Below are 24,464 nucleotides of genomic sequence, written 5' to 3'. Positions count from 1 at the left end.
TGTGGCAGTTCTTCAAGTATTTTTGAACAACTTCCAATCCGGGTGCGATTACCGTGTATTGCTTACAACAGGGTGCGGTAATCAAAAACAGTGCTTTACCTCCTTACTTAAGTATGACGAGCATACCGGCACGAGTCGGTCGATCCTTTGGATAGCCCCACATCCTCTACGAGTTGAGTTCTTCACTTCTCAATTGTCGACACTCAGCGAACGCACCTGAAGCCGTCAAAGCCAATGGGAGTTTGGAAGACCGATCAACTCGCACCGGTGCGTGTGAACACCCCAACGAGTGGCACACCCGACATCGCCGCTCGCGAGCCAACCACTGTTCTGGACGCATTCAAAGACGTCGTGTCTCGCTTACCGCACGGACGAGCACTGAGCATCAAGAAGGATGACGAGTGGGTCACGCACACCTGGAAGCAGTACTACGATATCTCGCAAAAATTCGCTCGAGCCCTCATCCACGTAGGCGTGGAGCCGCACGAGGCCGTGAACGTTCTCGGTCCTAACTGCCCGGAATGGCTGTTCACGAACATGGGTTCCATCATGGCTGGCGCAGTGATCGCCGGAGTCTACGTTACCAGTACGTCTGAAGCCTGTCAATACATCTCCGCACACTGCGACGCGAAGGTAGTGGTGGTGTCTGACAAGGCACAACTGGACAAGTATCTGTCCGTGGTAGATCAACTACCCAAGCTGAAAGCTCTGGTTGTGTGGAACGAAGACGACGTCCCCCAAGAGACCAACTATAGTGTCCCAATCTATTCGTTCAGCGACTTCCTTCGTCTGAGTGAGAACGTGGAAGCGCGCTTGTTGGATGAAAGGATGGCAGCGCAGCTACCTGGTCACTGCTGCACTCTCATCTACACTTCCGGTACAACCGGTCCTCCGAAAGCAGTGATGATTTCCCACGACAACTTGACGTGGACTGTGGTGGCAGCCATGAACACACTGCCAGCCCTGGGAGATGCTAAGCGAACTGTAAGTTTTCTGCCTCTTTCCCATGTTGCAGCCCAAATCTTGGACATCCACTTGCCCCTCGCAATCGGATCCGAAGTTTACTTCGCTGGCCCAGACGCCCTACGTGGCGGTTTACTTGGAACACTTCAGGAAGTTCGTCCAAACTTCTTCTTCGGAGTGCCTCGTGTTTGGGAGAAAATGATGGAATCACTCAAAGAGAAGCTCGGTGGCGCACCGGAAGGACTTAAGAAGTCGCTGCTAACATGGGCAATGGTCCAAGGTGCTGAGAACGCAGACCAATCGCAGTATGGAGCGACTCCAGGCTTGAGTTTGAGTTTCTGGGCTGCAGACTATCTGCTCTTGGGTAAAGTGCGTAGTGCTCTGGGACTGGATGAGTGCACCACGTTCTTAACGGGAGCTGCTCCAATTGCTCCGGACGTCATTCGCTACTTCAGCACTCTCAATATTCCTCTATACGAGCTGTTCGGGCAGTCCGAGTGCACGGGGCCTCACTCCATTAACACGCCAGACAAGTGGAAGATCGGTACTGTCGGTCCCGAAATGGAAGGTACGAAGACGCGTATTGACCCCGACACTGGTGAGATTCAGTACACGGGACGTCATATTTTCATGGGTTACCTGAAGGACGAAGCAGCTACGAAGGCAACACTCGACGACGATGGCTGGTTGTACTCGGGTGATGTTGGTGAGATCGATAAGGACGGGTTCCTGTCCATTACTGGGCGTATCAAGGAGATCATCATCACTTCAGGTGGTGAAAACGTACCCCCTGTTCTCATTGAAAACTCGCTCAAGGCTGAGCTCCCGGTGTTGGCAAACGTGATGGTAATCGGCGAAAAGCGCAAATTTCTGACGTTCCTGTGCTCACTGCGAGTGGAGCCTGATGCCACTGGGGCACCCACCGACAAGCTGGACAAGACCGCTTTGGCTGTGGCGAAGGAGATCGGTAGCAATGCGACTACCGTTCCGGAAGCTCAGGTGTGTGAGAGGTTCCGCGAACACATTGAAGAAGGCATGGCTCGAGCCAACACGAAGGCTGCTTCGCGGGCTCAGCAACTGCATAAGTTCTTCATCATCCCACGCGACTTCTCCCTCGACGGCAATGAACTAACCCCCACAATGAAGGTGAAGCGAGCAGTGGTGGAGAAGAAGTACAGCCAGGAAATCGAGCAGATGTACGCGCTTGCCAGCTTGTAGAAAAGTCCTTAGCAACATTTATACACGTCTGCAATTCACGAAGCGCCTAGTAGTTTAACGCAACCGTTTTGAAAATAGCTCCCGCTACTTTTTTTCAAGTTGGTTTTGACGAATTTGGCCATTTTCGGAGCAAACGACTCACCACTTGTGCTTCGAGTTGGTGTCACCGGAGTGCGGACGTGTCCGACATAGCATGTGGAACGTAGTTAAAGATGTTGCCAAGTCTCGTGATGTTGCTGGACAAGCGTATCCTCATGAAGATCATCATGTGGGAAAAACCGGACGGGTGTGGCGTGGAGCCCGTGCTGAGGTTGTACCGGCGTCCAACCGAGTATCACTAAAAGTGGCGGAGCAGGAGCGCCTAGTTCGTCTTGCTCGATCAAATATCTCGTACAAGTATATGTTACTGCCTGATTCGCTTTTTCGATACTGCTGGGACCTTCTTCTCGCCATCACGACAATCCTGCTCATCTGGCGTGTTCCATACACGATTGCGTTTGGAGACAGCGATCTCTGGTATTGGTTCGCCTTCAACAAGATCACCGATGCAATCTATCTGCTTGATGTTGTTCTAAACTTCCGGTACATACAGTCTATCGCTAGATAATTGCATAGTTGTATACTAACCCAGGGGATGTTTGCAGAACAGGATACATAGAAGACACGGAGGTCATCATGGACAGCCGAATGGTTGCAAGACACTACATCAAAGTGAGTATTCAGTCGATTTGCTTAGGAGTTTGGACCAAGGACTGACCTCTGCTTTGGGTTGCGTGGCTTGATAGACCTGGTTTATTGTGGATCTTATCGGCTCGATCCCAGTCGAATACATCGTGAGTTTTAACACGAACGGCATCACCAGTGTTGAACGCAAAGCTTTCAAAGCTTCCATAAAATATATGAAAGTCCCGGTACAGTCAACAAATCTACATGTGAACTTTGACTTTTGAACAAACATCTTACTTGCTCATGTCACGTAGAAACTATTTCGTGTCACTCGGCTCATCAAATTCGTTCAGTAAGTTATAAAATCTCTCACTCTTGCATCTCCGAATTGACTTACTCTTGATTTCGTAGGAAGTACATGAAATTCGCGTACGCTGTCCAAGTATTTGCATGTTATATTTCCTTCATTCACTGGGTCGCTTGTCTCTGGGCTGGGCCCATGTTGGGATTGACTGACGTGGAAGACGACCAGCTTGCGTACAACGAGGCACTTTATTCAGCGGTGCTTCTGATGCTCAATATCTCCGCAGCTACAGTGGAGCCCAAGTGGCAGTTCGTGAGTGCTCTTCTCGGCGTTGTTGGATTTTTATTTCAATGCTTGACACTTGCAAGCATTACAGCTGGAGTGATCGGCTCCAGTTCGCGTGCACTGCAATACCAAGAAAAAGTTCGGATGGTTATGAGCGACCTGAAAGCGCTTCACGTCCCCAGCGAGCTTCGAAAAAGTGCTAGAAATTACTACGAAACACTCTGGCGCATGAAGAACACCTCAGACCGATACGAGAAGGCCATCTACGACGACGAAGACCTGTCTCCAGCTTTACGCTCTGAAATCGCGTTGTACATCCATCGTAACCTCATTGCCACTGTCCCTCTCTTCCAAGACTGCTCTGATTCGTGTCTTGCTGCTTGCGTTATGCGCTTAAAAACGCAGCTTTACATGCGTGGCGACGTCGTTTTCCACAAGGGCGACCCGGCTAACACCATGGTTATCATCAGTCGAGGGAAAGTCAAAGTCATCTCACCCGATAATGAAGGTCTTCTTGTCGTGCTCAAGCAGGGAAGTTTCTTTGGAGAGATTGGTCTGTTGCGACATACCACGCGCTCTTGTACAGTGATCGCAGGCACCTTTTGCGAACTGAAATCTTTGGAGAGAAATGATGCCGAAGAAATCTTCGACGCGTATCCACATATTCACGATCGGCTCTTTGCTGAGGCTGAAAAGCGTCGACTCGATACGCGGTTAAAAGCACGGCTCTACAATGTCAAAATCCTGGACAACGCACACGCCGTGGATGTTAGCAGCATCGTCGATGGCCCGGAAGGAGGGACAAACAGAATATCTTTTGTCGACGGCGCAGATGACAAACCTCCGGCCACGTCGTCTTCCGGGTCGGGTGGTAAGCCATCACGCTTCAATTCCTTCCAAACTGAAGACGGCATCGCTGTCAACAGTGAACTAGACAACATGAACATCAACTTAGAAGAGATCCAGCGGTTGGTCGAAATGCTCAAAGACACACAGGGTCGACTGTCTCGCGTTCAGGAACGGCGACAGTCGCTTCACATGGCGCTGAACTCTCCAACGCCCGTCAATAGTATCAACTCGATGCTATTCACGCATACATCACCTCCACCTGAATCTAGAACAGGCACTCACCATCGAGATTCTCTTCAAAGCGTAGAAGAATTATTAAACCAGCGAGATGGATAACTACCTCATAAAAGAATTATCATCACGTAAACGCTCCCTACTCACTGTATTTGCATCGCACTCTCCAACGACTTGAACGATCTGTTCTAAACAGCGGAGCGCTTCGCCTCCTGGTCACCCAACGCCTTGTCGCTCTTTTCCTTCTGTGAGTAAATACAAACAGCATACGACGTCACTCACAGCACGTCTGAATGAATACCAACATCACATTACCTTCTTGTCACTCATGGACCGAGAAGATCTAGTCTTCTCTGGCCGACTCAGTAGGTTATTGAAGAAGTTCTGCAAGTGCTTCGAGCTCACGTCCTTCTCTTCGCGCTTGCGACGATCAGCTGCAGCGCGACGAGCGACTGCTGCCTGCTCCGCCTTCTTGCTCGCCTCGATACTTTGCTTTTGCAGCTCTTCCAGACCCGCGCCGGCAGCCTTCTCCAGTTTTTCCAGCCACTGCTCGTGGGTGTCCACACGGATGTCAGTAGCGAGTGTTGCAGCAGCATCATCTGTCTCTTCTGTCGGTGCCGGGACGATTTTCTCGAATGGTTTGTCAGTGGGCCAACGCGCCTGCGATCCCACAAGGCTCTGGTTCACCAGCTCGAAAGAATCGTAACCCGACGGGATGAAAATGCTGTTATGGTCCACTAGTTGTGGCGGCTCCGTGAACTTGAACTGGGACGGATAAGCGCGATGCAGAATATACTTGCGAAGAGTGTCCACGTTGGATCCGGTCTTGGCAGATGTAAACACCACTGACGCGCCATCTAGAGTTCGTAAAAGCACAAATAGCGTTTAACACAAGCACTAAGTAACAACATTTATCTACGATCTTACATCGAATCGCGAACTGGCGCAAAGTATACTCGATGTAGTCCATCTTGACTGAGTTTTCTGGACGCAGCTAAAATGATATAACAATATAATGGTAAGTCATCTAAGCACACATTCTCTCCAACCAGAACTTTTAGACGTACATCCGCTTTAGCCACCACAATCACGAGAGGCACACCCAAGTTTTTCGATAGCACCCCTTCTTCCATCTATTGTCAAAAAGAAAGAGACGCATGTAAGAAACACTACTCTTCTGTCATCTGCTACACATTCATACTTACGAATTCATTCGTAGATGTGTCCATAGGCGTCGGTGCAGAGTGGTCAACACTCTGTAAGCAGGCAAATAATTGAAATCAGTATCCAATCACGTCAATATCTCTTCTCCGCAACATACCGGGTCTTCATAGGCCAAAATATGCTGCTTGATAGCCCCATACAGCTCATTCCTGGTCTCAGGAGCCAACTGGTTGATCTGTTCCAGTAATTGACCCTCCAACGCCGACAGCCACTGCTCCAACGAGCTCTTAATCGTCCAGGGCCGCGAGAGATCCAGCACAATTGCCACCACCGTCTACCAAACAATATTGTCCCCATTAATTAGTGCACCCGCTTTACTCTAAACACTCATAAAGAGTCCCCACCTTCTGCAGGGTCTGGGGCTTCACCGCGATCTTAATGAGGTCCTTCAGGTTCAAGTCGTTGAGACTCCAAGTGCCGATATGTGCCATCACATCCTCTTAAACACAAAAACACACAGTTAAATGAGTTTTTACCGCTTTTCCAGCATATATTACTGTATTTCCAGTACCAGAGGCATCACCGCCACTCTCCTTTGCCCGCGGGTCCAGCACGTCGAGCGTCTTGAAGGCCAGCAGCGTATCCACGGCGTGTGTTTCGTCAGCCGTCTCAGAGGGCGTCGACTTTGCCTCGTCCAGGCGCGCCAGCAGCGCCGACTTGCCGCTCTCCGCATCGCCCACTAACAGAAAGTTGGCTACCGGAAGCTTGGACCGCACAGAGCAGTCGCGCAGCATCTGCTGCCATAGATCCTCCCCCGTCGCCATGCCCAGGTTCTGTTTGTACGCTTTAATGTTTTAATTTTTTTTGAGAAAACAAAACAAAACAATTGCAATTTCAGTTACAGCAATTCAAAACTGTAAAAATATAATTGGTTTTATAAAAAATAAATGGGGAAACTCGGTTTGAATTATTTTCTTTCATTTTAAAATATTTGACTTGATCAACATAATAATCACTTGTTTTGCAATCAGAGCTCGTCAAAATCCAACTTTTCAGATTTGAGTGGGCGGGTGATGATGTTTTTGAGGGTGGGTGGGATAAAAACACAGTTTTTCTTTCTTTTTTTTAATTCGATGGCGTCATTTACGCTACTACTCAAACTTTGGGCCGGTTCAGATAAAATGAAGCGGTTAAGAGATGCTTTGGAGCGGTTGTAGAAAATTTAGATACATACGATCGCGATTTGGGGCGCCTAAGAGGGGAAATATGCTCTCACAACAACTGGCGGCGGTTGTGGCAGCTCCGCTCAGCCGTATGATCTAAGCTCGGTTTGCTGGTAGTGTAAACGTCATAAGTTTGTATACTGGTTGGCTCATGGTATTGGAACCTCGATCTTTTTTAGAACGAAAGCGAAACCAAGCTCACTACATCTTTTGCCCCCAATTAAGAAACCAGCCTTCTTATTCCCCGCGACCATGGTCTTCTCTTCGCTCTTACACCAGACAATTTGCACCTTACCTGACTTCGGCCTCTCGTCAAGCGTATCAATGCTCTCGTCACCAGCTGCTCGAAGCTCTGCTCCATCTGCCTCTACAGATGGCCCGACCCAGTCGGCAAGTGCGGCTGTCGCGACTTCAAAGTCACCGCCGACGAAGTGCGGACGCCGAAAGGGTCCAGCTTGGGACGAGGTCATTGCGGCAGATGGCATCGTTTCCTGCAAGAAATGTGAGCGCATCATTCGTCAGATGGGTGAAACCCACGTCGAGCGTGTGCGCCATCGCTTGCAGAAGAAAAGCACTAAGCGGCACAAGCTAAAGCCCATAATCTCGTGATTCCTTGTTGCGTTAACTGCTGGAAACATTACTGCTTTCAAAAAGCACATTGCTCTATGGTTCTACTCTACGGGAATGGCATTTCACAAGGTATCACACTCCTCCTTGCTGCAAGCACTCCAGATCTTGCATCCCGGCGTGGAGATTCCATCTGCCCGTGAGCTCGCAACATCGCTGCTAGACATGTGTTATGGAGATTTCAAAGTAATGGTGCCACACAAGCTGCGGGTCAAGAAGTGCACACTTAACAAGGACGCGTGGCTGGACATCAAGGGCAGGAGCGTAATCGATTTTTATGTTCTAAACTGCGAAGGGGAGAGCTACTTTCTGGAGTCCAACTCCACTGGGAGTACTTCCCACGAAGCAGTGTTCCTCGCTACTGATATGAAACGAGGCCTCCACTCACAAAAGTTTACCACTGTTGTTGCTATTGTCAGCGACAACACAGCAGCCAACCGGTTGATGTGGTCGACTTTGCAATAGACGTTTTCCGACATCTTTTTACACGGCTGTATTTCCCACGTCATACATCTGATTGTCAAGGACATGGTGGCCAAGATCAAGTGGTTGGAGAAGCTACAGGGGGACTGTCGAAAGATGGTGAAGTTCTTTAAAAAGAACCAGCTGCTCTTAGCAGAACTTCATCAGTTACAACGTCTTGAAGACAACACCGCACTAGGAATGCCCGCTGACATGGGATGGGGCATCGTCGAAAAGTGTTTCGCTTCTGTGCTTGAATTGGAGCATCCCTCTGCCAATGGTTAGCGCTCGTGCCTTCCTCACATCAAAGTCCAAGAAATAGAAGACGAAGCAGCGCATGGTGTACAACGTGGTCGTATCCAGCGAGTTTTTTCCGCAGCTGAAAAAAGCCATCGCTTTGCTGGGTGTGCTGCCCGCAGCTCAGAAGATGTTGAGCGCAGCTCGACACCTATTTTGGATGTCTGCAGGATGGTTCTGGAACTTCCACAGAAGTATAGCGAGATGAACATGCCTATGTCGGAGTTTGGAATCATCATCAGCATCCTGCACGATCAGTCCAACCTCGTCTACGGGGACGCATATGGTGTTTCTTTTCTTCTCGACCCACAGTACGGCGGTGAAGTAATGGACGAAGAGGTCAGAGAAAGCGTTGTTGACTTTGTCTACAACTGGAACGGACCAGATCACGAGAACGCTGCCACTGTTGAACTAATGCGCATCAGGTGCTTCTCCAGAAGGCACTCGAGAGCCCAAATTGGTAAGGAGCAAGCGCGACAGTGTGCCAGAGTTCTGGGGTGGTTTACAAGGGTTTCCTCAGCTGCAAAAGTAGCAACATGTGTATTCGCTTCGCCGAGTTCAAGCGCTGCTGCTGAGCGGAACTTTTCGACCCGCAAGTTCAATCACTCGTCGCTGCAAAACTGTCTAAGAGACGAAAGTGTTGAAGTTAGTTTACGTCTTCTCCAACGCGAAGAACATCGATGCCGACGATATCGCAGAATTTGACGACGTCGAAGATCCAAGCTCAGATGAAGAAATTGGCAACTAAGACAGCGCCTTTGAGTACTACTAAAAAGTCTCCTCATAAATTCTGCCTTCTCTTCTACACTTTGTTTTCTAGCCATTAAAGGAGCACAGGAGGAAATTTGCTGTAACCAAAACGGGAAGCATGCACCTAAATTATTGTAGCAAAAATGAGGACCATTGACCAAAAGTACCGTAGCCAAAACCGGGACCTGCATGCTCCAAACGCAGCTACTATACACCATGTTCAACATATTGGAGGGTATCCTATCCACTGTGAATGTAAGTACTTTCGAGAAAACATATGTTTTGACGAAATGTACCAAAACCATGTTTACCCTCTACATTTGAAACAGTAGCCATTTTCATCCTGACTATCATTACAGATTGAAGAAAGCTAACGATTAATATAAAGATAGGTATACAGGAAAAACTTAGCTAATCTTCATAGTCACTAGTACTGCCACGATCCTCTTCATCTGAGTCGTACAAACCAAATTCATGTAATCTTGCGCTAGTTGTTCGTCCTCTACTTGCGCTCTGGCATGTCGCTCTGCATGGGCAGCAGTAAACACCGGAAAGCGGCAATTTGGGCATGTAGCCATCAACTCACGTGATGTGCTCCATGATGCACGCTTCGCAGAATTCTTGTCAACGCTGTACACAGTGCACTAGATTCACTGCTGGATCGTCGCAAAAAGGGCAAACGTTGCCGTGAGATAGGACATTAGCATCAGCAACACAAGCTGGAAGCTTTGTCTCGCAATGGTGATATGCGATTTCGAGGCTGCGTTGCTAGACGTAGCCGGAAGTCAATTACGGATGTACATCGTGTTTGCTACTAATTTCACTTTAAACAGGCAGTGAAAAGAAAGGTGGAGAAGCTGCGCATTCCAAAGTAGGAATTTTCTATTGCTATGGAAAAGGTGTCACGAATATGCTGACTGTCGTCAAGAGGAAACATATCACCAAGAACGGCGTTGCTTTCGTACAGCATACGATAGAAAATGTAATACAATCGGTATCGCCTACTCAGAATTAAAGTGGGGGTACTTTTTGTAGCTACTTGGTAAAGACTTAAATTGACAAGTACACCCCAGCTGTGTGAAACGTGCACGGGTTGGAAAAAGATCTGGTGAACTGCACCCAATGGAGCGGATCAATAGTTAACCCCTTCCTCCGATCATGCCTGTGTTCGTTACCACAATAGAGCAGATAGCCCGAAGCTATGAGCAGCGAGTGACTGATAGGTCTTTAAGAGCTAAACGCCAACGTCGAGTAGAAGTTCAGCTTCCTTCTGCAGTTGTATTTGAGTCGTCTGATGAATTCGACGACGAGAGCTAACCTGAATACAGGAGTACGAACTTACGTGACGGCAGTTACCCCGATGGTTCTGATTTTGAGACTAGCGATGCTAAAAATGCAATTTGGCGAAATGGGCGCTGCAATCAATTGGGAGACTTGTAGTGACAATCTACACGAACTAGGTGAATGTGTACCCTTTCTTAATATAGCCTATTTTGAGCACAACGCCACTAGCCCGACGGACGAGACTACAACGATAATCGTGATCGGAGCAACCATCGTCCATGGCCGGAATGCTGTTGGAGATCGAGGTACTGTAATAGTCGAGGATCTGTACGTGGCCGAAGAGCACTGCGCGGAAGAGGACGTGTACGTGGTAGAGGATCAGTACATGGCCGTGGAGCTGTACGTAGCAGAAGAGCTGTGCGTGGTCGAGCAGATGTACATGGCCGTCGAGCTCGTTTGTGCTCGTCGCGATGGCGTAGTTCCAGACAACAGTGGGTCTCAAGACGAACTACTTCAGCACGAATGGTTTACCCGGCCCCAAAGTCCAACGGAGTGTAGATATGCAGACTTGCTCAAGTTTGTCATTGGTGATGAAAACTTCAACGCCTTTGAATACGTTGGTGACAATGGTGCGAACGCAGAAACCATGGACATCCAGTTCATGGATACGGTGTAAATCACGGCTCCACTCAGCATCCACCCTTTCACGGATGGCGAGGCTCCGTGAGAACTGGTATAACCATCATTTGTTTTACATATGTGTGCCGTTGAGAGGTTTTCCCTCACTCCTGCCAACAACAAAATATTATGTGCTCGTCATTTGTATTAGATAAATGTGGTCACGCACTTGGTCACAAAGTTTGTGCCTGATCTAATGTGTGGCCTTGACCCGTGTTTGACCTGTGTTACGCGCTTCCACTGTTCGCTTGGCAATCTGCATTGGTACCCAGAACAAATTCGTATTGCCATATCATCGGTTGTACGTCGAACCTAAGAAAAAAAAAAGAATTCTCAGCATCACCCAGCATATCTTTGAGCTCGCCTTGAATGCCATCGATACCAATTCGGGAGTTGCGAAGGCTAGATCGTCAAGTCTCAGTAAAAGGCCAGGACCACATAAACTTTTAATTTTACAGATAAGAAAGTGACGTGGGGAGGGCACTTTTTTCAGTGGGATATATTCAGGCAATGGATATCGGTTTCGCGCTGCCTATAGATCACAAATAGTTTTCAATGAATGAAGCAGTATAGTAAGTAAGCTATGACAAATTCGAAGATGAAAACAAAATATGTAGCGTCTTGTCATCTTCCCATACAAAAGGTGGCTCTTGTATTTGAAAGAGCATACTAAATCTCTGAAATGGACAGCTTGCGGAATCTAACCACTGCCATAGCATCTGCGCCAGCAACTTCTACTCGTGGTAAAATAGAAAATGGCTTCATCAAACACGAGTTCACAATTGAGTTATAGCTGGATTCGACTTACTTCGACTGGTAGATGTATGTTTGATTTTTGTGATGGGAATAGGGATCTATAATCGGACTGATGCAACCCTTTCTACATCCCCAAAACTTCCCCCTTCATAGTTACGGTAGAAAGATTAGTATTTATGAAATTCACATAGCTAACCAACATAGGCAATACTCGTCAAAGATATCTTCTTGACCAGGACAAAATTGGTAAAAACAGGATTTGCTAAACTAACACAATAGCCATGTACTTCACTAAGTATGTGCACTTTAGGAGTACAATGCCTCACTAATATGGTAAGATAACCAGCACTATGAAAAAATTGGTATTGTGCTTTGCGGTTATTCTGCTGCTAAAAATGGCAAACCATAAATGTGTGTGAGAAAAAAGTCATGTCCCGAGTATTTAGTTAAATGCTTGCCTAAATCCACCTGCATTTATATTAATCGATGTGACCACGAGGCTATACCGGCAAGCAGTGACTTGTGTTTGTGATAATATATCCATTCTTGTTTAATGCTGACCACTTTACGGTTTTATGAGGTCAATTTATCGTAAATGCATTATCTGTTGCTTTATTTTTAATCTCGTTTTGCACAACAAATTAATACAGTACACCTGTAACTCTGAAGCATATTTCAGCGAATATGAACCCATTTTAAATAAAATGAATTGTTTTAATCTTGGTACCAAGTAAGGAAAAAATATCGGTGTTGCAATTCGTAGATTGGTCCCTGTAAAATGAAAACTCAGTTCGGACCAAATTCTAACTACGCCGAAAAATGCTCAACTGGTCTGGCCGATTAAACGATGCACCCTAATTGCAATCATTTAGAAGAATCAACACAGGTATTATTACTAACCTAGCTATTCGATCGTTAAATATTTTGCAATGAGGTATCTGGCCAAGTCGTTAGCGCCACTACAAACAGCAATTCAAAAGGATCAAAGACTGACTAGGAAATAAGCAAAAAAGCACGACAACCAGTTAGAAACGTACCTTTGTTTGTAGATGAGGGACAGATTGTAGGCAGTTTCTCGACAGAGCAAGTACTCCGGGGGTATCTCACGCCTCTGCTCCTTACTCTCCTCGAAGAACCGCAGCACTCGCTCGTACATAGGAATTGCCAAGTGGAACAAACCCTGTAACAAAACAAACACAGCTACTTCGTCAGAAAAATGTGATCTCATCACTCTGAATCAATACATGTACCAATTGCTGGTGTGCGCGACCAATATTATACCAGGCTTCGACCTGACGTATATCCGAAGTGATGTCACTTGGGGCGACGATGCGGGTCCGCTCGTACTGCTGCAAAAACGCGAACGCCTTTGCTACAGTATGTTGTCGGTCGTTGATAGTCCGCTGCATCGAAGCCGACAGGAACGCCAAGCCGATGCAGAAAAGCGTCAGCGGATCGTTTGGGTGTTTCTGGTGAGCGAGCGTCAGCTCACCCACAGTCAGCGACGCAATATCCCAGGCCGATGACTGGTGACCAGCTAGTAAAATGGCCGGGTAACTCTCGGGATCATCACGCAGCAGCTTCGCTAGGAATTTCTGATGCCACGAAAACACACCCGTAATAGCGATCACGCGCGAGAACAGGTTCCAATAGCCGAGATTGTGGGGATCCTCCATGATATTCAAGCGCGCACACTCATACGCCATGCGGTTCTCCTTGAACTCAAGGGCGATCACCAACGCTAAGAAGCGCAGTTCGAAGCGCAGAGTAGGCTTGGAGATTTTATCCGACGTGTTCACGTCCGTCAATAGCTCGATTGCAGCCACATATTTGCCTAACTCAGTGAGTGTCTGTGCGACATCGATCACCAAATTGTAGTACTGTTGTTCGCCAAGTGCGCGTGAGATTACAATCTGCTGCGCCACACGCATGACGATTCCCATGAATGATTCACGCTGTCTCGAGTCAGTGATGTCCACCAGGTACTCGGATTTCAGGACCTGGAAGCCCATAGACTGCGCGTCACTTTCTGAAATCACGTCTTGAGGCTCTGCCAGTGGGTTCTTCACACGACCAGATAGGCGAAACGATGTTTGGCTAAGAGAAGTGAGGATGATCGGAATGCCGACTTGGCAGAGCACTTCAGCCTCGCCCGACAGCTTCTTCAGATGACCATATTCAATCAAGAGTTTTAGACGAATGCCATTTTCCATAGCATCCACTGACAGGGACGGATCGTGAGCCATCTCCATTCGCGTTTGGTCTTCGGCATCGTCTTCATCCTCTGCTTCCTCTTCTAGCTCATCAGCATCACTGTCTGCGCCCTCCTTCGCATCCTTTCCATCTTGTGCTGACGTCGAGTCTTGGTCCTTATTCTTCCGGGACGTATTGATCCAGTAAGGTCGAATTGGAGGACACATGGACTCTGGTAAGTACTCGTTCAGCAATGCGATACCCTCCAATGGGCTATTTTTCTTCCGTGTGGCCTGCATGGCCTGCAGCATCAACTCCGGATCCACAGTCAAGTCCGGCGACGAGCGCTGGTGGGCCAATGCTTTCTCGTAATACTCCACTGCAACGTCGTAAATACCCAGACGATCGTGACACGCTGCAAATTTAATCCAAATCTGCTCCACTGGAAACTCTTCACGACCTAAAAGTTGTTGTAGAATCGCTGCAGCCTCTCGATCTTGATCTTCGAGCGCGATATACGCGTCCGCTACATCCAAATACAGATCACCAAACACTTCCACATCCTGAGCGAATAAATGCGTGAACATGGACTCAGCCGTGGCGAAATCTCGCTCGAAAAGATGACATATACCGTATTTTACGGCAATATCAAGTGGTAAGCCACCGGGGTCGCCCTCCACTTGGTCAGAGTCCTGAGTCGAGGCGTATCGCGAGTGGAGGTGATGGATCACATCAATAGCTTCCCGATATCTTTTCAGTGTAATGTATAAGTCGGCGAGCATATTCACAGCATTGAGCTCGTACTTAGACGAGTGCAGATTCCTCGCTGGATCCAGCGTCGCTGCCTTCTCGATACACATTTTCAATGCATCCACCGCCTCTTCTTCCTGCTCATTACAATGGTACGCCTCAGCGATTTGAATCCACAGCGACAAGTCGTTCGGGATCAGCACCGTCAGCTTCTTGAACACCTCGGCTGCTCGTCGATTATCCCCCTGTTCTCGACACAACTCGGCATAACTGAACAGCGCTTCTTTGTCTTTCGGGTCTGCACTGCTCGCCTTCTTGAAGCAGAACAAAGCTTGATCAAAGTTCTTCTCGTCTTTAGCAATACGTCCGACTCGTTTCCAGAGCTCAGCGTCCTGCGGTGTCAGCGTGCACGCAATCAAGAAGAACTGCAGGGCCTTAATCCGGTCCTGTCGGTCTTCATAGATCATGCCCAGCGTATGGTACGGGTCTGGAATAGTCGGAGCCTTCTTAATAAAGTCTTTGAGCAACGTAATAGCCTCGTCGTATTGATGAGAAGCGTACAACATGTTGGCTTCGCCCAGTACATTGGCCAGTTCTGGCGGCACTTTGGTGGCGGTGACGCTGCGCTTGCCCGTGTGCTTGCCACGGCGGCGGCGTCGCCCTAATCTGCCTCCACGTCGTCTGCGCTTGCGAGACTTGCCCCATAATTGACGCTCAATGTCCGAGTCTTCCTCCTCTTCCTCCACACCGTCATCTTCTTCCTCGCTGGATGGCGGCACGTACGCGTCGTCACTCTCTTCTAAACCGTCAGAGTGTTGGTAATCATCATCTAGCATGTCCACCTGAGCGTCGATGCGCCCCACCTCGTCCGGTGACAGCTCCTGGGTGTCGCCCATGGCCGCCTCCAGCAGCGACCGGAACGACATCGCTCAGATACCAAAAGTGACTGGGCGTTGACGTCGATGCACAATTTGGACTATTTTTTCTCATAAACTTGTACACTTGAGAATTTTGAATAATGGCGGAACAAAATGCTGATGGCAAGCCTTGGGCCGAGGTGCAGGAGATATGCAGCAAAGTGGAGGAAATGTTCCACAACGACGCGCTTAAGGACGCAGCACGACTGCGTGCACTCGTGCAGAAGCGCAAGGACATCGCCAATACGCTCCAGAGTCGCCAGAGCACGGCGCAGCGGCAGCTTGCGCGTGAGTACAGGCAGAAAAAGCAATTATTGTTGTATTATTTAGTATTTTTAAATGCCACCAGACCTGCGCGCGAACTTGAGCGAATGGGAGGAGAAGGAGAAGATGGCCAAGCAGCGCAACGAGCAGCTGAACAAGAAACTGCAGGAGCTGGAAGCTATTAAGCGCGACATGACTGTGCAGCTTGACCGCTTCCGCCTCAACGAACAATATCCTTCTCTTCCAATTTTGTGCATTTGTAGTCAGAGTAGCTGCATATTTCATGTGGATCTTTCAAAGTGGTTGGCTAGTTTTCCTTAACCTTATTTAATGCTGCGTGGTTGGGGACTTTACGACATCGAAAGAGTCTCTGGAAGTGCTGCTGGACAAGTACGAAGTGGCAAGGCAGGAGCTGCTGCAGTACAACGCTGAACACCAAAGCGAGATCCCTGTGGCAAAGTACGAATCAAGGATAGTTCGCTGAATGCAGGGCGTGCTGCTGACTTTCGACTTTTATGGTAATCAGGAACCAGATGAGCCTATACGCTTCAGTTACGGGCATTCGATGGGACTTCAGTGGTTCGCAAATTGCTGGAGGTAAGTCTGCATTGTTGAATTATGATAATATTTAAAAAAATTGGTGGTAATGATAGTTTTTTTTTGGTGTCGATGGTCTCAGATATCCACGTACCAGCCAAGCAGCGGATCGTTCGGTTCCAGATCGACCCAGCAACAGACCATTTTACTGCTGCCAATGCGTTGTGGGACAAGATCGACGAAGCCTTTGATGACATCGACAGTGACCTGTAGATGACCATGTTTGTTTTTTTAATGCACCACATCCAGCGCGCTGCGTCTTCTACGAACAAGGTTGGTGATTACCTGCTGCTAACAATCAGTCTACGTTGTCATGAGGAGATTGCACTTCTGAACCAGTGAAGACGACACAATTGATTTTTTTCTCTTAGCAGAATAGAGATTCCTTAATGATCCCTATTCAGTTTAGAGATAACTCGCCCAGGTTTTTAGCAACCGCTACCGCCAGCAATACGCAGACACGACGTCGAGTCCCAGAGCGACAGCAGGTGAGTCATGATAGCCCAGGCCACAGAGAAGAGGAAGATAACCACGGAGGCCGTACCGATCAGCTTGCTCGTGTTGCCGTTCTGCTTCATTGCTTGCGCCTCGTGCTTCTGGCGAGGCAACAAGAAAGCGAACACGACAACCGCGATGTTAAACAAGTACGCGATGAGGTAGGCGTACGTGAGGTCCATGTGAACAGCGTGATCGTCTCTTTTAAGAGCTTTTTGCCCGATCTCAAAGTAGCTGTCGACTGACTTGGTAATGACTGTGCCGAATGGCTGGGCAGCAGCAGTGATCGAGCCGAGGAAACCCATGGACGTAGCTTCACGCCCAGGCTCTGCGATCTCCACCATGGTGATGGTTGTCGCGTAGTCGACGAACTCGCCCACAAAGTCTTCGAGAAGCGGGACACCGAGCCAGAACCACTGACTACGGAAAACGTTCCAGATGGTAAAGTAGGTCGGGAAGGCATCGACAAACACGGCGAAGAGCTGCGAGAAGATAGCCAAGTACTGCCAATTCCATTGCAATCCCCACTTTTTGATTGAGAAGATGCCTGCCACGATCAGAACTTGGCTGATACAAGCCGCGATACCATCGTTAAGCGGCGTGACTCCAGCATAGATGGACTGGATGTTGCTGGATGCCGTGACCGACACTGCAGCGAAGATCTTGGTGAAGTAGCGGAAGATGAAGAGGCGATAGAAGGGTTCCTTCTGGATGATGCCGTAGATCTCCTTGTAGAAGGTGCCAATGGACTTGGTCTGCTCCACCTTCTCTTCGGTCACACAGAACCAGCAGAACGGGATAGTGATGAGTGTCGCGGCGGTACAGATCCACATGATGCCGTTGAACCCGATTGTCCAGGAGAAAGTGCCGCCGTATTCAGTGCTGTTTAGACACAGACCAGTCAGGAAAGCCGTGACAATCGCCAGAGCATTGCGCACCATGAAGACGTTCGTTTGGAGGCGACCGCGGATGTGTTCAGGCTCGCGTTGAGAGAGCTCGATGAAGATGCCATACGTCGGACCGTAGGCGATGACAGCACCCAAGTTGGCAAGCATGAAGAGGAAGATGAACTTGTTGCCGCGGTGTGGAGCGTCAGTGTGCACTAGCGCCAGTTGTTCCGGAGTCATGTCGGCGAGGTTGATGTCTGCCAGCGAGGAGTCTTCGTAGTACGGATCTCCAAGTGGGATCACAGCCATGATGAAGCAAGCGATGAAGGCAACACTCCAACCGATGATCATGTACGGACGACGACGGTACCCGAAGATAGGGTAAATGTCCGAGAAAGCAGACAGGAAGACGCGCAGCACACGAGGAATCTTCACCAAAGCCTTGGCCGTCGCGACCAGGAGACCGGACATGTACAGGTAGTTGTTCATGACAGCGTACAGGATGCTCAGACTCATGCCGTAGACGACGGTGACGCAGCAGAAACTGACCAAGACTCCGATGTTGCGCAGCGACCAGATAGACGGTGCGCCGCCAGATCGTAAAGCCCCACTTTCGATATCACCATTGGTGTCTTCCGGCGTTTTGAGGTCGAAATACTGGTCAGGAGATTTGAGCTTGTCGGCCGTCGCCGCTGTTGGAGTTGGGGCTTGAAATGCCATGCTTTGGCGTGTAGGATGCAAAACCAAGAATGAAAATGGTTTGGACATTAACCACAATGGTCACCACCACGGAATATGGTGGTCTTCTCAAGGGTGATCACTACTCGATTGGTGATACCTGCATGCAGGTTGAGTGGAAAGCCTCGAGTCAAGTGTGTACATGTATCTTTTGATGTCCACGTGCCTCGAACAAATAATGTGTAGGTGATGCCGCACCAGACACATTGACTCGTGATCGTCGTGGTCAAGATTTGAATGCGTTGGTACGCGTGCCCCTGCACTGCAGGCAAGCGAGCCATATTGTTGGGTGACTTTCGGACCACTCGACCACTCGATGATGTAATGAAGCTCACGTATGATTGCGGATGTGAACTGAGGGCATCTTGCTTGAGTTAATTACAGTGTCCTTTATCGCAGATAAATTTCATTCATCTTCGGTTTCTGAAGAATTGATCTAAACTTTTTGTGGATCGTGAAATTTGCAAGTCTAAGTGAGCAAGCAACAGTCGGACAACTACACGAACTAACTGTAAAACTTAAACTTACATATACAAAAACCTTTGTGCTGCCCCCAACTTGTTACTTCTGTGGTGACCAGTGGAGGAAGGCACGCGTTCGCGAAAAAAACATACCATCAGTGATTACATACCATCAGCGAAAACTGTTGCTGACAGTGATCGTCTGAGACGAGATTTACTCGAATTACAAAAACATGCTGAGACGACTCGTCTTTCGAGCAACAGTCCTGCTGGTGCTGTATTATGAATGCAAAAGGCTTTCCCTCCTAAGTTCGCGGGTCGATCGTTCTCTGGAGCGTCGAACGTTGGTCTGCATTTCTTAAACGCGAAGATGTGCATCAAGAGATATTGATAGCAGTATCTTCGTGCTAGTTTAGAGAGGCAAGATGGCGCTGTTTATGGTTATCCACGTACTGTAGCAAACGAAACACCTCTGGACACCAACGCGGCAGGAGTGTAAAAAATGCTGTAGCTGACCGATCACCTCATCGTCGCTGATGGAACCAGTTTTTGCGTCCGTCTCACGCGATCCACAACGTCTCCAATACTGTGACTTGTGCCACGCTTAAAAGCTGTATCATGGCTTGTCGTTTACTGTAACCGACCCGCTTTATTAAAACATGTTGCAAGGACTGGAGGTAACTAACTGGAGCATTAGAGCTGCGGTCCGCATCATGCAAAATTGAATATCCCCGAGAATCAATAATACAAAAGTCTAATACACATGAGGTAAAGTGTACATATGATATTCTCGGTGCTATTCCTTTCCTCACCGCTCCAGTAGAACAGCTTAAGACCGAGGGGTCATTCCAGTGTGTTTGCAGCTATCGGATTCCGATGAATGGGTCAGAAATAATCTGAAACATCTAAATCCTGTTCTGCAACAAATATTTCTAAAATAGAATTAAAATATTCGATGAATACCCAGATCTGATTCCATTTTTGTTTGTACCTGTATCAGTTTTTTTCAAGAAAAAAAAGAAATAAAATATTCGATGAATACTCAGATCTGACTCCATTTTGCACCTACCTATATCAGATTTTCATTTATCTTTTTTTTTTCGCAAAGAAACCACTAGAGAAGAAGCTCATTTCCGCCCTGTGTCTTCATGCCGGAGGTGATCGAGAACCAGAGGTGGTACCCCATAGTGGTGCGTATGCGTGTTCTGTAACTTTCCCAGCGTCTCCACACCATTTCTCTCTCACACAACGAGAGAAATTCAAGGTTCTCTATCACTTACTTTTCAATAATATCTTCCTTTATTTAGGGCTGGTCAGCGCGTCTGTACGCGGAGGACCCTCCCGCCTGGTGCACAACCAGCCAAGAGGCTTGTCCTAGCACAGACGAGCAGAAGGAGTTCGTTTGGACAGTTTACAAGGGCGAAGACTACGACGAGGACGGCTGGCTCTACGGTGAGAAGTTCACCGACACACTGGGCCCCATGACGCGCTCCAGCGCCGTTCGTACTCGAGTCTGGATGGGCAGCAAACCAACTGACCAGGAAGATACCAACGCAGCGTCGTCTAAGACCGAGAACGCCACTTCTGGAGCTGAAGAGGCCTCTGAGACGGGGGACAGCAGCCCTGACTGGCAGACACTCTTCCCGTCCAACAAGAAGGATGACAAAACAGAAGAAAACAAAGAAGACTCAACTTCTGAACCACTAGACGCGAAGACTGGAGAGAATGAAGCAGACACAGCTTCATCAGCTAAGGAAGACAACGTGCTGTTCCCGTTGCCTGACGATAAGAAGAACGGCTCACGTAGCGAGACGAGATCTTCTGGATTCTTTGGTAGGATCTCGTCCGCAGTGGTGTCGCTGCCATCGTCGGCGATCAACTTGGCGGGATCATCGTCCAAGCAGGCAGTATATGGCACAGTGCAGTCGATTAAGGAAGCGTCACTATTTGGATTAGAGATGGCACAAGCAGCGACTGCGGCTGCCATTTCCGCAGAGCCGCAACTCCCTCAAAAGCACAAAGGACACAAACCCAGCTCTAAAACTCCCGACGAAGACGACGCGGAGGTTCTTTCCATGCTGTCCAAGCGGTTCCCAGATCTGTCGCCTGTTGAGAGATCACTGGTGACATGCTGTGAGGATAGTATCCCCAAGTATGTATCTCCTCCGGAACTTACAGAGTCAAAGCACTGCAAGGAATGCGACGTGGAGTTTGGTATGACCAAGTTCCGCTATCAATGCGGCTACTGCTCTGAATCTTTCTGTCGGGATCATTTACCCGAGTCTGCAATCATACGTGCGTACGGCCACACAACTCCGTCCAAATTATGCAAGAATTGTCACTACATTTTGATGGAAAAGAGCGACCAGCAGCTCGTACAATGGCGCATTGAACGTGTGAAGGACTACCTGGAAGACAAGCTCATTGTGTACTACAACACAGCCACCGACACTGCCGTGGACAAGATCATGCGGGCTGCAGGAGGAACTCTCGTCGCTGCAAAGTCCGCTCCGATTGGGGCAGCAGCAAAAATGGCTGTCGTGAGCGCCGATTTCTTACGCAAATACGGCAGAGCCGGCTTGATTGGATTTATTCTTCGCAACGAGTTCATGCAGTCTTTTTCAACCTTGAAAGGGTTGCTGGGAGACTTGGACGATCTCGGATTTCAAGATGCTGCAATTGGCACGTATTATTTCATGGCGATGAACCGAGGAGACCGTGGAGCAGAGCCAGAAGGAGAGAAGAAAAGCCACAATGAATGCGAACCAGTGTCGGACGAGTTCTTAGCGAAGGTGCTCAAGTACGCGCCCTTAGCGCTGCATGGCATTTACGAGCTGGATGTTTTGGATATACAGCGCATCAGTCGATTACAAGGCTTCTCGCTTATCTACGCACATGTCCAGGACCAAGACGTCCGTCATCCTTCGTTCGCGCTACTAGGCAGCAAGGAGAGCAAGACAGCGCTAGTGTTAATCCGCGGCTCCAAGTCTGTTCAGGACGCACTGACTGATATTCAAGCGTATCCAGAGGAAATCGGGCTATCTTCACCTGGTGCACCGCAGAGCGAGGCGACAGGAGGGTTTGTGGATGCCTTCGCGCACAATGGCATGCTTAAAGCTGTCATGTGGATTAAGGACCGCATTGTCAAGTCTCTTCGTGTGCTGCATAGCGAAGGCTACCACATTGTGTTCGCCGGTCACTCTCTTGGAGCTGGTTGTGCGGCGTTGCTGTCGGTTATGCTCCAGAAGGAGTTCGAGGATCTCGAGTGCTTTGCATATGCTGTTCCCGCTTGTGTGAATCTGGGCGTGGCCGAGGCGTGCAATGGCTTCGTCCACTCCATCGTGCTTCGAGATGATATTGTGCCTCGTGCCAAAGCGTCGAACGTTATGAAGCTGGTTGAAGAGCTCAAGAACTTTAAAGGATGCTGGCGTGACACGGCATCTGAGGACTTGGAAGCGTTTAAAGAACGCGCAAAGACGCTGTGGGCTCCACGAAAACGCGAGTGGGCGAAGGAAGCAGCCGATCAGAGAAAAGGGAAGCTTAATCGTGACAAGGCGATCTCTCCGAGTGATAAACCCACTTTGGCTGAGAAGAAAGCGAAGGAAACAGATAAAGACGAAGGCGTGTCGTCCTGGACTCTTACGCGGACAAACTTGATTGATCAACTCGATAAGGCTGGAGAGAAAAATACTGAAGACGAAGCACTTGAGCCTTCAGATAAGGCACTTCACGAGGAAGAAAAAATGGCTGCAGAATTGGTGGCGACACTGGTGGATGACCCCAAGGAGCTTTATATTCCTGGCAAGGTGACGCACATTTACTTCTACAAAGGCATCTACGAAGCTGTACACGTCGATCGCAAGTGTGAAGAACTCTCTCATATTCCAGTACAGCAGAATATGTTGAGTGACCACTTGGGTTGCAACTATCTAAGCGCTCTGCGTGTTGTGCGTGACGCCCGTCGTGCCAAGCCTACACTACCGGAGTGGGTGCCTTTCAGCACCAAGACGCGCTGTATGTGCTGCGACTCGCCGTTCACGTGGAACTCGACGTCCTCTAGTGAAAGCTCAGCAGAACCGAGACCAGCACAACTGTCGACGCTGCGGTGCCCTCGTGTGTGAGGGCTGCTCGCAGAAGTTCAAGTCTATTCCAGAATTTGGTATCAACGTACCAGTTCGCGTCTGCGATCGCTGCTACTATGAGGCTTAAAAAGTGAAACTCGCATTAGATTGCACAAAAAAGCAAAAAAAAAAAAAAATATTATGTAGACAAATAATTACTCACTGCCTGCCTACACACAGTTAAACGCAGCGCTTAATTGTTCGTGAACAACTCACGCAGAAGAGCTCGGTCTTTCGCGGTCTCAGCAGCCCAAAATTTCTGATCAGCTTCACGCTCTTGGCGGCTTCGTTCGTGCTCCTGCGACCGCTCTTCAGCACGTTTTTCAAGGAATCCAGCCAGCACCTCGCCTTGACGCTCCAAAATGTCCTTCAGTCCAACCTTTGGTGACGAAGGCTTGCTAGAAACGTGGCGATGCTTTTTCTTCGCGTGGTCATCCTCCTTCACGCGCAACAGCTCGCCACTCTCCTCTTCTAGAGCACTCTTGCTTGTTTTTCCACCACTTGATCTGCGTTTGCCCACTTTCTTAGACACTGGTGCCCTTTTCTTCTTCGCCTTCATGACTTTCTCGAACTTATCCCCGTCGCTGGAATAGTCGTCTTCGTATCCAAAGTCTTCGCCCTCACTCTCGTGGCCCGCAGCTATTTTGTCCTTCAAAATGGTTTCCAACGCATTGAACACTCGCTCCTCGATGGGCTGCACACGCTTACCCCCTGCGGTTTTCATCAACTCGCGCTGGTCGTTCGTGGTCAGCGCGAACCAGTCCAAAGATCCACTCGTTTCCTTGTTGCTTAGAAACGATCGGATAAATTCGTACGAGTTCTGGAGAATATCCTTCCGAATCGAAATGGTTGCAACAGTGCGGGGACTGGAACCACCCGCAAACGCCACAAAGTGCTCATGAAGCAACTTGTTCCACTCGGACGAGCTCATTTTTTTCTTCTTCCCAGCATTGCTCTCCGTCTCCTTCAGGGTTTCTTCCCATGCTAGGACCAGCCACCACAGTTCTTCCGGTGTCCAAAGTGGCCCTACCATGCTGCACTCGTTTGGGTTTGCTCTTCTTGCCAAGTCGCCAACTGTCGGATACTTTTTCCTCAATGGCCAACGATGTTGAAGTTGTCCTCTTTTGTCAATCGATGATTCGCCAACGTAATAATACAGAATAACCCGTCAAAAATTGTACCTGTAGGACAAGTGTCTTTGCTTCTCCTCATATTGCACGGTGCTTTAATACGAATAACCTTGCAAATATTTTGTGACCATCAAAGAAACGCAGCATAAGC

General features: G+C 48.7%; 11 protein-coding genes across 18 annotated transcripts; 7 read left to right on the top strand and 4 right to left on the bottom strand.

Moving 5' to 3' along the window:
- Positions 1–234: 234 nt before the first annotated feature.
- On the top strand, positions 235–2,181 carry PPTG_01181 (hypothetical protein; the record flags this gene model as incomplete). The annotated part of the gene is made up of 1 exon (XM_008892792.1): positions 235–2,181. The coding sequence occupies one exon, from the start codon at positions 235–237 to the stop codon at positions 2,179–2,181; it is 1,947 nt and encodes a 648-aa protein (XP_008891040.1).
- A 773-nt stretch (positions 2,182–2,954) lies between these two features.
- Positions 2,955–4,651, top strand: PPTG_01180 (hypothetical protein). Of its 3 annotated transcripts, XM_008892789.1 has the most exons (3): positions 2,955–3,092; positions 3,162–3,199; positions 3,259–4,651. In XM_008892789.1, the coding sequence occupies exons 1-3, from the start codon at positions 3,081–3,083 to the stop codon at positions 4,619–4,621; spliced, it is 1,413 nt and encodes a 470-aa protein (XP_008891037.1). In that variant the 5' UTR covers positions 2,955–3,080; the 3' UTR covers positions 4,622–4,651. The 3 variants fall into 3 exon arrangements, with proteins under 3 accessions (XP_008891037.1, XP_008891038.1, XP_008891039.1); XM_008892790.1 differs by having other exon boundaries at positions 3,162–4,651; XM_008892791.1 differs by having other exon boundaries at positions 2,955–3,199.
- Positions 4,348–6,549, bottom strand: PPTG_01179. 2 transcript variants are annotated; one of them, XM_008892787.1, is made up of 8 exons: positions 6,255–6,549; positions 6,088–6,182; positions 5,841–6,017; positions 5,725–5,775; positions 5,587–5,652; positions 5,447–5,513; positions 4,835–5,376; positions 4,348–4,764 (listed from the first exon to the last, which is right to left on the bottom strand). In XM_008892787.1, the coding sequence occupies exons 1-8, from the start codon at positions 6,505–6,507 to the stop codon at positions 4,708–4,710; spliced, it is 1,308 nt and encodes a 435-aa protein (XP_008891035.1). In that variant the 5' UTR covers positions 6,508–6,549; the 3' UTR covers positions 4,348–4,707. The 2 variants fall into 2 exon arrangements, with proteins under 2 accessions (XP_008891035.1, XP_008891036.1); XM_008892788.1 differs by lacking the exon at positions 4,348–4,764 and having other exon boundaries at positions 4,767–5,376.
- A 681-nt stretch (positions 6,550–7,230) lies between these two features.
- On the top strand, positions 7,231–7,515 carry PPTG_20861 (hypothetical protein; the record flags this gene model as incomplete). The annotated part of the gene is made up of 1 exon (XM_008893061.1): positions 7,231–7,515. One exon carries the CDS (start codon positions 7,231–7,233, stop codon positions 7,513–7,515), a length of 285 nt encoding a protein of 94 aa, XP_008891309.1.
- A 546-nt stretch (positions 7,516–8,061) lies between these two features.
- PPTG_20860 (hypothetical protein) lies at positions 8,062–8,280 on the top strand (the record flags this gene model as incomplete). Its single annotated transcript, XM_008893060.1, has 1 exon — positions 8,062–8,280. One exon carries the CDS (start codon positions 8,062–8,064, stop codon positions 8,278–8,280), a length of 219 nt encoding a protein of 72 aa, XP_008891308.1.
- Positions 8,281–10,450: 2,170 nt separating this feature from the next.
- On the top strand, positions 10,451–11,142 carry PPTG_01178 (hypothetical protein; the record flags this gene model as incomplete). Its single annotated transcript, XM_008892786.1, has 1 exon — positions 10,451–11,142. The coding sequence occupies one exon, from the start codon at positions 10,451–10,453 to the stop codon at positions 11,000–11,002; it is 552 nt and encodes a 183-aa protein (XP_008891034.1). The 3' UTR covers positions 11,003–11,142.
- Positions 11,143–12,570: 1,428 nt separating this feature from the next.
- PPTG_01177 (hypothetical protein) lies at positions 12,571–15,680 on the bottom strand. Of its 3 annotated transcripts, XM_008892785.1 has the most exons (3): positions 13,011–15,680; positions 12,798–12,940; positions 12,571–12,719 (listed from the first exon to the last, which is right to left on the bottom strand). In XM_008892785.1, the coding sequence occupies exons 1-3, from the start codon at positions 15,627–15,629 to the stop codon at positions 12,665–12,667; spliced, it is 2,817 nt and encodes a 938-aa protein (XP_008891033.1). In that variant the 5' UTR covers positions 15,630–15,680; the 3' UTR covers positions 12,571–12,664. The 3 variants fall into 3 exon arrangements, with proteins under 3 accessions (XP_008891033.1, XP_008891032.1, XP_008891031.1); XM_008892784.1 differs by having other exon boundaries at positions 12,798–15,680; XM_008892783.1 differs by having other exon boundaries at positions 12,571–12,940.
- A 31-nt stretch (positions 15,681–15,711) lies between these two features.
- On the top strand, positions 15,712–19,032 carry PPTG_01175 (hypothetical protein). Of its 3 annotated transcripts, none has more exons than XM_008892780.1 (6): positions 15,712–15,908; positions 15,970–16,114; positions 16,239–16,343; positions 16,411–16,481; positions 16,564–17,137; positions 17,257–19,032. In XM_008892780.1, the coding sequence occupies exons 1-5, from the start codon at positions 15,722–15,724 to the stop codon at positions 16,692–16,694; spliced, it is 639 nt and encodes a 212-aa protein (XP_008891028.1). In that variant the 5' UTR covers positions 15,712–15,721; the 3' UTR covers positions 16,695–17,137; positions 17,257–19,032. The 3 variants fall into 3 exon arrangements, with proteins under 3 accessions (XP_008891028.1, XP_008891029.1, XP_008891027.1); XM_008892781.1 differs by having other exon boundaries at positions 17,254–19,032; XM_008892779.1 differs by having other exon boundaries at positions 16,564–19,032.
- Positions 16,478–18,772, bottom strand: PPTG_01176 (hypothetical protein). Its single transcript, XM_008892782.1, has one exon. The coding sequence runs from the start codon at positions 18,629–18,631 to the stop codon at positions 16,910–16,912; it is 1,722 nt and encodes a 573-aa protein (XP_008891030.1). The 5' UTR covers positions 18,632–18,772; the 3' UTR covers positions 16,478–16,909.
- Positions 19,033–20,135: 1,103 nt separating the features above from the next.
- On the top strand, positions 20,136–23,405 carry PPTG_01174 (hypothetical protein). The gene is made up of 2 exons (XM_008892778.1): positions 20,136–20,252; positions 20,370–23,405. Exons 1-2 carry the CDS (start codon positions 20,211–20,213, stop codon positions 23,181–23,183), a joined length of 2,856 nt encoding a protein of 951 aa, XP_008891026.1. The 5' UTR covers positions 20,136–20,210; the 3' UTR covers positions 23,184–23,405.
- Positions 23,377–24,216, bottom strand: PPTG_01173 (hypothetical protein; the record flags this gene model as incomplete). The annotated part of the gene is made up of 1 exon (XM_008892777.1): positions 23,377–24,216. One exon carries the CDS (start codon positions 24,214–24,216, stop codon positions 23,377–23,379), a length of 840 nt encoding a protein of 279 aa, XP_008891025.1.
- Positions 24,217–24,464: the final 248 nt, after the last annotated feature.

This window comes from Phytophthora parasitica (assembly GCF_000247585.1).
Source record: "Phytophthora parasitica INRA-310 unplaced genomic scaffold supercont2.1, whole genome shotgun sequence".
Lineage (NCBI taxonomy): Eukaryota > Oomycota > Peronosporomycetes > Peronosporales > Peronosporaceae > Phytophthora > Phytophthora nicotianae.
The sequence above is the reverse complement of the archived record's forward strand: the minus strand, read 5'-3'. Positions and strand labels throughout refer to the sequence as shown.